Source organism: Bacillus rossius, chromosome 1 (genome assembly GCF_032445375.1).
Source record: "Bacillus rossius redtenbacheri isolate Brsri chromosome 1, Brsri_v3, whole genome shotgun sequence".
Taxonomy (NCBI): domain Eukaryota; kingdom Metazoa; phylum Arthropoda; class Insecta; order Phasmatodea; family Bacillidae; genus Bacillus; species Bacillus rossius.
Genome location: NC_086330.1, coordinates 371,795,283 through 371,809,417, shown reverse-complemented (window position 1 = coordinate 371,809,417; position 14,135 = coordinate 371,795,283). Strand labels below are relative to the sequence as shown.

Sequence of the window (14,135 nt, the reverse complement as noted above, 5' to 3'; positions counted from 1 at the left end):
GGGAGAGCCTAAAGGATAGAAGACAGAAGGAGAGACTGGTCAGGATGTACCAGGTGCTGAGTGGAGTGGGAGGATGGGGAGAGCTGGGGGGACGAGTCAAAATGGGAATGCCTAGAAGTAGGACGGAAAATACTAGGAAGATCTTCAAAGAGAGGAGTAGAACAGAAAGGGGAAAATATGCGATGGTCGTGAGGACGGTAGGGGAATGGAATAGGCTGGAGGAGGAGTGTGTGTTGGCTGGGAGTGTGGATCAGTTCAGAAGGTACGGCCTCTATATCTAGGAGGGCACGACGACTGTTGTCAATTTATTTAACTTTCCTGTTTAAGTTTGATATTTGAAACAAAATTTCTGAGAAATTAAAGTAGTTAATGCATATATATAATGTATTAAATAAATATTTTAGAGATTTTTAGTATACATTGTCAATGAACTGGTAAACATTGACAAAATAAATTTTCTTCATAAATGTAAGCCTCTATAGTTAGTAGGCAGCATTTAAGTAGAAAATTATTAATGAAGGATGTGTGTATCATTGTGAATCGTTCGGCTTGTCGATGGACGGTTTACATGGTTTACGGACTGGTAATGGACTGATGTTACGGATCATTTTGTGTTTAGCCTTAGGGGATAAATATATTGAAAATATAATGACATTAATATTCAGCATGTCGTACTGAATGTTTGTCTCAATAATTTTAATCACAAAAATAAATTTTGTGTCTTGAAATCAAATTGAATTTGTAATTTCGTAATCCTAAATTAAATTAAATTTAGGGTTATTAATTTTAATAATATAACGAAAATATTTCAATTATAAATAACAATATCTCTTTAGACCATTGAGTCCCCTTTTACCCTATCAAAAAACGGAGTATTTATTCAAACAAGAAAAATATGTAAATGAACGAAAACTAAAGATAAATAGAGTTAAATTGGATAAGTTTCCGCTGTCTACAATGTTTTCTATGTATATGGGAAACTATCCCCTTATTTATAGGGGGCGACACCTGCGGATGTGTTTTTAAATTTTTGGTGTTGAGTACACCCTATCGGAAATAATACGAACTAAAACGTACACTTTGAAATTTTGGTTTGACGGAAGCCATTTTATCGTAGTTTGGTGTTGAAAAGTACAAATTTATTTTTGTTTGTTGATATCCGTTGATTGTGTTTCGTTTACAAGTGGAATTGTCGTGTGGCAACCGTAACAATGGTGATTATATTAGTGTGTATGTGCTAACGAGGTCGGTGAGTTTGGCATTAAACTTCGTCGTGATCGTTGCCTTCCCTTTGAAAACATAAGCAGAACCTTTGGGTTCTGATAGTTCGGTGCTAAAAGAGTATTCGAGCAAAGCCACCGGGAGCCCTGGAGGTTTTAAAAGTTAAAACCATGGGCAATGCCGCAACGGCTAATAAGAAGGGCGACCCAGTGGAGAGCGTCAAGGAATTTTTGGACCAAGCGAAGGAAGACTTTGAGGAGAAATGGAAGAAGAATCCTACGAACACGGCTGCCTTGGATGATTTCGAACGAATTAAGACTTTGGGAACTGGTTCTTTTGGACGGGTTATGATAGTGCAGCACAAACCAACAAAGGAGTATTACGCCATGAAGATTTTGGATAAACAAAAGGTGGTGAAGTTAAAGCAGGTAGAGCACACGTTGAATGAAAAGAGAATACTTCAAGCCATCAGTTTCCCTTTCCTGGTGAGTCTAAAGTACCACTTCAAGGACAATTCGAATCTGTACATGGTGCTGGAGTACGTGCCAGGCGGAGAGATGTTCTCGCATCTGCGCAAGGTGGGTCGCTTCAGCGAGCCGCACTCACGTTTTTACGCCGCCCAGATAGTGCTGGCCTTCGAGTACCTGCACTACCTGGACCTCATCTACCGAGACCTCAAGCCCGAGAACCTGCTCATCGACTCGCAAGGGTACCTCAAGGTCACCGACTTTGGCTTTGCGAAGCGCGTGAAGGGGCGGACGTGGACCCTGTGTGGCACCCCCGAATACCTGGCACCCGAGATCATCCTCAGCAAGGGGTACAACAAGGCTGTGGACTGGTGGGCGCTGGGTGTGCTGGTGTACGAGATGGCGGCAGGCTACCCACCCTTCTTCGCTGACCAGCCCATCCAGATCTACGAGAAGATTGTGTCTGGCAAGGTACGCTTCCCCTCGCACTTCGGCTCCGACCTCAAGGACCTGCTGCGCAACTTGCTGCAGGTGGACCTCACAAAACGCTACGGCAACCTCAAGAATGGGGTCAACGACATCAAGGGCCACAAGTGGTTTGCCTCCACCGACTGGATCGCAGTGTTCCAGAAGAAGATAGAGGCGCCCTTCATCCCGCGCTGCAAGGGCCCTGGCGACACCAGCAACTTCGACGACTATGAGGAGGAGGCGCTCCGGATCTCGTCGACCGAGAAGTGCGCCAAGGAGTTTGCAGAGTTCTGAGCGCTCTCCACCGCCATCTTGTCGCTTGTCTCAAACCCTCCTGTGTTTCATGTCCGGTTGTTTGAGAGGTATGAGTTGGTGTACGTTGACCCCATCTTAGTACGCCCACGTTTCACGTGCCAGCAGATGTGTCGTTAGATCACGTTAGTCCGTTTGATTTTAGAATTGCGTGAGAGCAGCGCAGTTCACACAGGCATAAACCATATCCTTCCATGTTTTGTCACTTGAGCCAGTACCCAAGTTTAATTGGGTAGAGCGGTGTATCGTAGTTATTGAACTCGAATGATCGGCCACGTTTGGTGGCAGTCATTGACCCTGTTCGAAGCGTTGAGGACAGAGGCAATGTGATACTATCGTCACGAGCCGCTCGCAACTCCATGATTCGGTATGGGGAAAGCCTTTGCCGGGAGTCGAGCCCGATGCACGATTAATCTGCTGGTGGCCCCTTCTTCCGAGACGACAGGCTAATGGCATGCAATTTTTACGAGTATTAATGTAATGTTTTAGTTACACTTAGTTTGTAGCACAGCCCTGTGCTTCGTAGGGCAGGCATTATGCATGACACGTTTTGGCAGCGTCATCTATTATAAAATAGTTTTTAATTGTGGAGAGAATGAGAGTGAATGCCCCCCTACTCGTGTGTGGTTCCGTCGAAATGTAGCTGCTGAGAATCTGCTCAAATGGGTAGTTCCATGTTTGTGTTAAGTTGAGCGTTGCAAGCTGCTTCTCTGTGCGAGGCTGGTGGAGTGCATTGTGCTCACAGTCGACTGCCGTTGTGTAATCTGGCATCTGGAGTGTGTTGTGTAGTCGCTTCCTTTCGACTGTTGCAGAACTTTGAATTCGTAAACATACGGTGAAGGCTATACTTCGTTTAGCATTAATCACATTCTGTCATTATTATCTTTTAAATTGGAATCAGCATGAAAAGACAAGGAGGAATAATTTAATTGTCTTGACTTCTTTGGATAATGGGTAACATATCTAAGTTGGGTAACATATCTTCAGGACATTAAACCATCATGACTGAATTTGAATTTGCTACAACACTGGCTTTTACTAATATAATTTTTCTGTAGTTGGCAAAAATGTAAAACTGGTAATGACTTGTGAATAAACACCACATCAGTGGTGGTTCATAATAAATGTTAAAGGTTGTACGTGATTGTATTATATCTATAGGGAGGGGGGGAGGGGAGAGATTGAAGGTAGGTTGCGTGGTGGGAGAAAGGAAGCGTCTACAGTCCCGTGTGAGATGCTGCTATATGCCTGGATCGTAAATGCTTGCTGTGACACTGATTATCGATAGCTGCACCGTGTTTTTTTTTGGGGGTGAAGTAACACAGCTGAGGATGAGACAGTTGCAGATATTGTTTGCCTTAGAACATTTAGTTGCAGATACACAGTTTAATGCGTGCCATGTTTCATTGATCAGCTTTCGTAGTTGAGGCCCTTGTGCCTTCAGGTTCGCCATTTACCTGGTGTGACTTCTCCACTATTTCTCAGTTTAATTTACTTTGTTGGTACCTATACCAGAAACCTGTTTATCTTAATTACTCAGTGTGGTTTAGATGAAGATTTTTTTTTATAGATACATCATTTCTATTAAGTTATTAATTATGTAAAAAAAATTATGGAAACAAGACGATTTTTAACAGAATCAGAATAAACAAGTTTCTGGCGTACGTCGTCTGCTCTTATCGCTATGTTGCTTTTGATGCAGCAGAGGCAGATCTGGTTCATGTGTGTGAGAGAGAGAGAGAGAGAGAGAGTGTGAGAGAGAGAGAGAGAGAACAGCCACGCTGCTTGAGTGGCCAGTGCGCTCTGCATGCCATTGGTCCCTGGTTTCACGCTTCATGCTGTGCACTGATTGGGTGATGGGTCGGCTGGACCAAACAATACCACAAGTCGTGCAGTCTTAGAGAACGCCCTAATCTCTGCTCTTAATCTATGAGACGCCAGATGAACATACGGTGTGTTGGTGGGTGGAATTTACAACTGAGGTTTTTAAATGATGCTGAAATAAGATAAGAGTTTAATATTGCACAGTTAATGCACAGAGGTCTAACAAAGCCAAGATTATGTTATGCCCCGAAGAATGTTGAACTTATCCGTGAGTCATGTCAGAGGTTTTTAACTAACCCAACGCCAAATGAGTATGATATTACACACATACACACTCATATATGTATTTTATATTATTTTCAAACTGTAAAATGAGAAATAAAAATATCAAAGTCTTAAGTAACATAATTAATTATTTTACTTTTTGTTACCAATCTAACAACATCTTACTAGTGACTACTGGCAGTCGACAGAGTAATTTTGAGTTTTTACATATTGGTGTGCTGTTTCATCGAGAGACTCGGACATAAGAGTCGGAGATAGATAAGTATTACAAAGAGGCATTAGAATAATTTAACGTCAATGCTTGATGCTCATATTCACACGTCATAAATCACCACACCTTAAATGCCCTATTTATTTATTTGAGCTAAGCCCTAGAATAGTTAATTAGAAAAGTAGACAAACCAGTTATGAGGGTGTGTCTTGCGCTTGTGCTTCCAGAAGTAGAAGTACAGTATCCTTCTGACAGTCCGGAATGCAACGGTCCAGAAAGCCTGATGGTCTGGCACCACCTATGAATGTACACACTTCACCCAAAAAGCAAACTTAAGCTAAAAACCTATAATTTTTTTAGCGAAGGTCGAAAAACCTTTTTTTGCAGAACGCACTTTAGTGGCAGTCGGAAGCTGTGCGCACCTTGTAAGTAGTTAGCTTGAAATATAGTTTTGGCCTGTGTTTGCATTGAAATGTTCAACCTTATGTTCTTGCTGAACAGTATTTGCAGCTGAACGTCATCTTGCAGATGTGTTTGCTCCACAACTTAGTGTTTGTCGATGAAGGGATAGACCGTCCGTTGATCCGGCATGTTTGGTAGTCCGGCGTCAACAGTCCCGAATGGCCGGATTGTCGGAATGACTGGGCTTGCAAGTGTGCGTTGTCCCTCTTCCTCACTTTGAATCCGTATGAATATTTTAAGGTTCGATATTTGTTTTGTAAGCAGCTTTTTTCTTCTGTATTTAGTACTTCAAAGAAATGTTCAGAGTCTTTAGAGCTAAAGTTAGACCTTTATGCATTAACCGTTGCAGAAACACTGTAATTGAACTTACATTGTGGCCATGTTGCAGTTAGCAGTTTCAGATTTATATAATGAACACATTCCTGACTTTTTACAGTTGGCCAACGATGTGTTTTAATGTTTGGTGGGGAAATTGGCAACCAAACGCTCTTAAACAAAAACAGCATGCATTGTAAGGGCTTGGCCACACTGAATGCGATGAGACGTGACACGACGCCACCAGATGAGACGTGACGAGACTGTCTCCAACAGCCTGGCCACACTGAACTGTGGCAGTGTGATATGAGACGCATGCTCTTTTTGTTGTAGAGGAAGTTAATGCGCCTAGACAGTAAGAAAATCGGATGTGGATTACTGAAATTATTAGCGAGCGACAAAGACTTGGCAAATTTCCACTGTATAGCCACAATTTAGAGGAAATGAAAATGAATCAATATAGTACTTTATGAATGATTTCCATACTTCCAATTACATTTTTAAAGAATTATCTATCTATACTAATAATAAAACTGCTGAGGTCAAAAGTCTGTAAATTGATTGAAGTGATAAAAAAAACAATTGGAAATAGCTATTAACAATATTTAAAACTTAAAATTTTTTTTTGTTTGTTCTAGCATCGACCAAAAACTCCTAGATTTAGTTTGATGAATTTTTTTTTTTTTTTAAGGTTTTTGGATAACTTAAAACACTAGTCTATATATAATTATAAATTTGTATCCAAGGGGGTGAAAAAAAGGATAAGGATAAATATGATTTTAAAAGAATTATGTCTACAGAGCTAATCAAGCATAAAAAAATATATTGTGAATCGATAATAAACATATACTATATTATGAAATTCAACCCCTAAGAGATGACGAAGGGGTGAGTATGTTTTTAAAAATAATAATTAATACTTCAAAGTCGAGTGAAACTAGAAGTAAGAAACTAAAGAAAAATGTGCATGTAGAGTTGCGTGTTTTATTTTTTTCCATTTGTCTAAATTCATCCTTTAAGAGGGTGAAAAGGGGTTTAGATTTTTGGTTTATCTCTCTCTCTATCTTTATTCATCTTGTTACTCACTTTAACATCTTGAGTTCATGTTTCATAAGCCTTTTTTTTTTTTTTTTGCATAATCTGGACTCGTAAACTTTTCTGCATTCACATTTGATGGACAAAGGACAGGACCGTCCCTCGAGCAAACTGAGAAATATTTGTCGCTAGGTGTTGCGCCGTGTCTCGCTCGGTTTGGCCACCCACATGAAAAAGCATTGTTTTACTCCCAGCTGTCTCGTCTCGTCTCCTCCAGCATGGCCAAGCCCTAAGTGATGGTGACTTGTTAGTGGTGGTGGCGCCAGGTATTGCTAGTGGTGTCGTGACACTCAGCAGCCCCTGCTTTGCCTTGCCAGGAGTGTCTCGGTTGTCACATGACGCTTGAAAAGATGCCATATCTAAACTTATTTTTTAAGTTGTACAGAATTCGCCCTTTACTCTACTTTGCAGCATTGTTTTACAGCATGACTGGTCCTTAGGTAATGACAGCATGTCTCTGGTGGTCAGTGGCACTTAATGTAACACCATACCTGGTCCGTGAGTTGACATGTATTTTATTCGAGGCAGTTTTTCTTTTGTAAATATATCAGAATTCTGGTTCTAAGCAGAATGGTCATATGTTTTTAACCATTGTTTGCTAACCGGGTTTCAAATATTTAGATTAAGCTTATTAGATAAATTACTACAGTTTTAAATTGATATGTGAGTAACTTTCTCAAAGCTATTTTTTAAAAAAAGTCTGATTTCAATAAAAGAAGGGTGTCCATTTGCAAGTACAATGTTGTTGAAGAAGGTCATTGCGGCAGTCGCCGTGTGAGGCCGTGTCATCATCTTAGTTGCGTGAAGTTGGCAACTTGTGGAAGGCACAAATAAGTGACAGTTTTGAGGTTAAGTTAGTTAAATATATATATTTTATTTTTACATGAAATCCACAAGAATTTTGACTTATTTGTGTTGAGAGTCATAGAAGTAGGCAGCTGTACTCCAATGCTGAGTTTTGTATGATGCTTCCAGAACTGCAAACTATTTGAGGCTGGAAAACAAAGAATAATTGTATTTGAAAATGTGACTCTAGAGTTATCTGTGCAAAGTATTCACTCATAAGGAAAAAAAATATATATATATATATGGAAATACAGGCATTCATGCAAAGCAAACTTTTTTCAATGAAAATAGGATTTCTGTAAATTTAATTGTTTCCTGGATGACCTGTCTCTTGTTTATATTACTAGTGTATAACCAAAATTAAATAATTTTTTAAAACAGAACTTAACAAAACTTTTGATAAAATATTTTTAACTTTGTAATTTTAGTTGTACATTCATTAAGTAACAATGTTATAATGAAATAAGTATGAAGTTTTTAATCTCATAATTAGCATTCACACATTAGTTTAAGAGCGAGGGAAGTGTAGATCCTGGTGTGGTACCAGGGCGGGTCCGGTAGTTTCGAGGTGTGGTTCGGTGGACAGTCTGCGGGGCGACCTTCGCACTACCGGGCGTGTCTCAAGGCCACGCCGACCCACGTCATCCACACGAATCTCTGCCGTGCTGGCTGCGTGCTCTTGCGTGACGCTCTACAGTTGGCAGGTTTGTGACACTCGTCACACCGCCCGGAGAGACTGGAGTTGTCTTCGCAGCCATGGTTCTGGTGCATTGTATTTTAACAGCTAACAAACTGTCATGTTTGTTATTGACTTTAGTGATTTATTGTACATTCAAGTATTGTTTTGTTTCGTACGGACTAGCGGACACTAACACAGAAGGATTGTTTTATTGCACACTATCACTATTTATAGTTTTATTTGTAGTTGTTATGTATATATTGGAGGTTTATTTTGTTGGTATATTTATTTACGAGGTGTAAGTGTTTGGGAGGCTGCGTAACAGCTGGAGATGGCCGAGGTTTGTTTCGCTCGTCGTCCAGCGACTCTCACGATCATACGTTGACATTTTTATTGCAAATAATGTTATTGTTTAGTTTAGTGAGAATGTTTGGATCTGCCCTTTAGTTCTGCAAGTGTGATCTGAATAGTTAGCCGGTAACATTAGGTGTTTGTTATGTACATACTGTGTTGCGAATAGTGACGTCAGATCTTTTGTGTTGCACATGATTGCTGCAGTGGCTGTAAGTGTGTCCGTGTATTGTTTGTCGTGAAGGTCTCCCTTGTTTTGACAGTTTGTGTTGACATTGGAAACTCCCCGTAAACCCTTTAGTTCCAGCGTGATGTAATGAATTCTGTGTTCGAGTAATGTTGTAGGTTGTTATTCTTACTAATTATTCAAGTTGAAAGTTTTTAAGAACTCTTTGTGCTCCCTTTTGTCAGTACGTTTAATTCCGATGTTCATTTGTTTAACTCGTGTTGACATATATATATATAAGTATATAATTATATATACATGCCTCTAGAAATGTACATACCTACCACTATATAAATATATAATTATACAAACTACAAAGTAAACTCATCACATTATTTCATATTTGCATGTGCCGTACTTAAAGGTCAACAGGCCTTGTATGTAAGTGTTGCCAAAAGAAAATGAAAAGTTGCACAAAAAAATTTTGTTTCTAAATAGACAATTTTTGTGGCTTTGATTAGTAATTTAGCAGTTTTGAAGTGTGAAAAGTATAATACTGGCTGTGTTTTGATTGAGTCAACAGTTTGGAAGCTGTAGCAAGCCCTTTCATCGATGAACAAACATTTTGAATCAAAGTGTCTTAAGTTGTAGTCTATTGTGTTGCGTCCCATTGCTGATGTTTGCCGTCATTAACGCCTTGTTCATGTTGTACATACACGATGCAGTTCAGTATTTAGAGTAGACTCGTACGTGTGGAAAGCAAGACCTTTTGTAGCAGTCATCATTGTTCTGTCCTCAAAATGTGTTGTTGCAGTTTTTGTTGTTTACTTTTGAGTTCTGGTTTTCGCACTAACATTGCAACTGGAGTAGTTTTTAAGTACAACAATATACTTGTTCTGACAAAAAAAGAAACTTCAAAGCTTTACAGTAAATTTTGAAACATATTTAGTACTCACTATTACAAATTGTTTAAAAGTCTTATAAAAATAATAAAAATAGTGTTATTAAAAAAATGCAGTGTTGTGGTTTAGTTGGAAGAGTGTTTTCCCTGACGAACCGCGAGTCTATGGCGCACGTGCGCTTGCTCAATTGTGTAAGCAACGAGACACTTGCTGTTAACACGACACATGACATAGCTTGCCTGCAGAGAGCACACACAGGCTTTTGTCTCCTTACGCAACATTTCTTTCAGCCAATCATGATGAGGCATTACCTGACCAGTTGGCGGTTCTATATCAGATCGTAAAGTGAAGGAAGCATTCAATTGACAGAACATAATTTTCTTTTAATTGCAGATTATATTTTTGTAATAAAAAAAAGTCAGTTACATGTGAGAAGTTCTTGTTTGCAAGGAATATTATAAGGTTGGTTATTGTGTTGTGTATGGCGTTAATACACTAGAGTAAAAATCATTCAAATAAACTGTATTATATCTTTATTTGGTTTTTTAAAATACTAGTAAAATCAGATTGGCGAAAAAAAGATTGTAAAATGTAGAAATGGTGTATAACATATCTTTTCTTTATTGGTCCATTTCATGATTGGTTGCATAACTGTTTTCCTGTTGCTACACAAGTGCTGCCCACCCGTGCAGATGGGAGAGTCGTGGTTGGTTACTGGTGGAGCTCACTGATTGAAGCAGTGTTGTGCAGGATTAACTGATGCCATTTAATGGTTTCTGTTGGCACAGAAAACCTACAACGCAGCGACCGAAAGGACAAGTATAGACGACAAGCAGAATGGTTATCCCGCAAAACAAATGCATGTAGAACATGTAGATAGTGGCTGAAGTGTAAACTGTCAAAGACCACAAATGAGAGAAAAGTACTACTCAAATTATGCACAAATGCAAACAACAATCAAAAAAGTAATGGCCCACAAGTATCAGAATGAACTAGCTATAAGTGGTTCAATTAAGACAGAACTGATGAACACAGCTACATAATATATATATACACCTACAGAAATACATGCATATATACATGCATTTATGTGTACAGTATACAGTACCGTATACATACAGTACATATCAATAATCAGGCGCGTAGGAACCGGGGGGGCGACCCAGGCGACTGCCCGGCCATAACATTTCATGGCCGGGCAAAGTGATGGTTTTGCCCGGCCATTGCATCAGATGAACAAGAGGCATTGTCTTCATTGCAATGCTAATTGGTTTTGTGGGATTTTCTGGTCTGTGCGTTACTTTATTCTTTGCCGAATATTTAAATTTAGACAGTCTCCTTACACAGTTGCAGCTATTGAAGAATCTTTGTGGAAATGTCCCCGACACTTGTGCAGCATTCGCTGAAAAGTTGGGTAAAGAGAGTGATACGACCCGTGCTTTGCTCTATCAAGTAACTCGACTCATGATACTCATCATGACTGTGCCTGCTTCAGCCGCATCTGCAGAGCGTTCATTTAGTGCACTTCGTCGTTTGAAGACATACTTGCGATCTTCAATGTCCCAAAGACGTCTCACTCATTTGACTTTTCTTCATATCCATAGTGATAAAACTGCATCAATAGACATCAAGTCGGTTATGAAAGAATTTGTCTGCCGCAAGGACGAGAGAAAGAGCGTTTTTGGTAAAGTTTAATTTTTCTGTTGCTACTCATCAAAACAAGAAGTCTGGGTGCTGTAATAATTCTTTCCTTTACATCAAAACTTGTGATGCCATTTCTAGTAGCTGTGTAGTTGTCAATGAAAATATTCGGATTGTTCGTAAAAATAATTCTGAGAATTTTGAGAACGTTTTTATGTATTGTAAATTAAATTATGAGGAACATAAAAATGCTATGATAGTAATATGTCGAACGGCTCACTATTCCGAGTTTTGTTATATTGTGATTTGACTTTATCAATTTGAATGTGTTATTTTGTCATATAACTTATCATAAGATATTTAGATTTTCAGATTTATTAATGGTAAAGCAGTTTTTCTGTCACTTTCAAATTAAGATTCAGTGGACACTAGGTGCACCATATGCTTGTGTCAATACATTCTGAATATTGGCATCATCTAAGAATATTTAATTAAAGGTGTGTAACATTAAGAGTTCTCCTGTCCTGATATTCAAATGAATTTACTTAAGAGTGGGCAATGAGTGGGATAATGACGTCTTTGTTAAATTGTTTACTCAAGGCTCAGCCTCACTTAAATATTTCATTATAGCTTGTTTTGATTATTGCAGTTGTTTGTTAGCACATATTAAGAAAATGTAACTATAGCTATAGATAGTTGGCAAAATATATTATCTCACACTACAAATATTAATCTTCAACCACCGTCATGTAATTATGATGAAATTAGTCAAACATATTTTAAATTATAAATACATCTTTGCCTTTTCTACAGCTCTAGATAACTTCATGATATCTGGGGACTAAATTTGAAGGTGCTTGTGATTTGTGTACTCTGTGCAGTGGTAAGATTCAACAAATTGCCTTTAAAATGAATTCTACGAGGCGAAAACTGAAAAGTGTACACTGTTTTGTGATGCCGAGCCTTAAGTAAATTTGTTATAAAAAAAGTTATAATTTCTGCTAGTAGTTAGTACATTCTATTTTTATGTACGAAAGATGCTTAAATAGCACCATTTTTCTCCTTAGACAATTTTTTTTCTACCGGGGGAGAGCCCCCGGACACCCCCTTTGTTAAATCCACCACTTATAATGATACTCTCCTTTGCCCCCCCATTAAATATTTGCTTCCTACGCGCCTGTCAATAATTTAGGACCATTACAAAATTCTTTTAATAATGTATGGTGTATACACATGTATGTACTCATGTATAAACCAAATATTGTAATTATCTTTGAAAGATTTGTGCAATGGGAGTGCATGACTTGATGTAAGTTTTTGGACATACGCCATTGCTGAAACCTTTTTCTGTTGAAGGAAAACTAAAATAATTAAAATAAAGAAATATATAAATAAAACCCAAAAAAGACAAAAAACACAAAATTAAGTGTCATCATTTGTGGTTTTTTTTTCGTTCTCTTAGTACATTTTTCTTTGTTTTTCTTTGTTTTGTTGACCATATTCCTGTCACGGAATATTTTGTGGTGTTTATATCCTTGTTGACAACAGCAATTTTTGCTTAATTTTGTGTTTTTTGTCTTTTTTGGGTTTTATTTATATATTTATTTATTTTTATTTTTTAGTTTTTCTTCAACAGAAAAAGTTTCAGCAATGGCGTATGTCCAAAAACTTACATCAAGTCAAATATTATAAGTACCTATATGATTTTAGTGCATATCTGAATGTTCACCATTTATCAGTATAATCTATCAATGCATTCAATACATTCCAATGAAAATGTAAAAACAAAGAAATATAATTAAATACCCGGACTAATTTACTATGTGTGTGCATCAAATCGTCAATAGTTATCTTCGAAGCTAAACAAATGTTTAAACTAGCTCGAACACAAGGTTCTTAACTCAGCATTACCACTGGTTTGTACGCTACAGGATATTGCTTCCTTTTCTATTCAGCAAAATTCTTGCATTAAATTTTCTTCATAGCAGAAACCAGCTGCACAGCTATGGTCATTTCTGGCTTTTCAAGGTATAACATAAATATTTGCAAACTCACCATATTTTGATAAATAGTCACACTATAAGTGTTAACCTCATGACCATATACATACCGAAATAATATTCACATTATGAGACAAGTTGCAATTTAAAACATTCATGCAGCTCCAGCTGTAAATATGGACTTCAATTCATCAATACCATACAATAACTTGTCCTTCTGAAGGCTAGTCCACATATTTTGTATTTTTTTTATTGGTTTATGTATTTATAGTAAATGAAACTTTTAATAATTCCATGTATGGAACGGCCAATAATTTTTTTTTGAATATACCAGAGAGCTGTTTAAGAATGTAATTGATATTGTACGTCAATATTTTCTTGTATCTGTTATAAGTTTCCTCAGTATGGAGTAATATTTCAGACGGAATCACACCTTGTTTTTGTTCTTTTCTAATAAACTGGTGAAACCTAAAGATCCACCCAGCAAGGCAAAGATGGTGGTCAGACCGTGGTTGGCTGCTACAAAAATGATAGCAGTTAGCATGGTTTGAACCTTGCTACAAAAATGGTAGCAGTGGTGGGGTTTATAGTTTATTAGTGTGTGATTTCGTCTCTAAACAATCCCAGTAAAAATAACATAAAGTAAATTTTTAGATATTTAATGTTTTTGATATAAATATTTGAGCGGGAATCTTGTTATTTTTTTTAGCGCGAATATAAGTAACTTTAATTTTAATTCCTTACAAGCAAAATAAATCTAACTTTCACGCAAGAAGTCGCCCAGCAGTTCCAGCTGGCCTTACTGCGGCGCGACAACAGACGTGACATACACAAGGTCACAGACACCCCTCCCCCCCTTTTTCCTCGCCCGTCTGCCGAGGGCCGCGGCG

The 14,135-nt window shown here is 38.1% G+C and overlaps 1 protein-coding gene across 1 annotated transcript; it reads left to right on the top strand.

Annotated features, from left to right (window-relative positions):
- The first annotated feature begins 1,064 nt into the window (after positions 1–1,064).
- LOC134528465 (cAMP-dependent protein kinase catalytic subunit 1) lies at positions 1,065–7,755 on the top strand. The gene has a single exon (XM_063362111.1). The coding sequence runs from the start codon at positions 1,392–1,394 to the stop codon at positions 2,448–2,450; it is 1,059 nt and encodes a 352-aa protein (XP_063218181.1). The 5' UTR covers positions 1,065–1,391; the 3' UTR covers positions 2,451–7,755.
- The last annotated feature ends 6,380 nt before the right edge of the window (positions 7,756–14,135 follow it).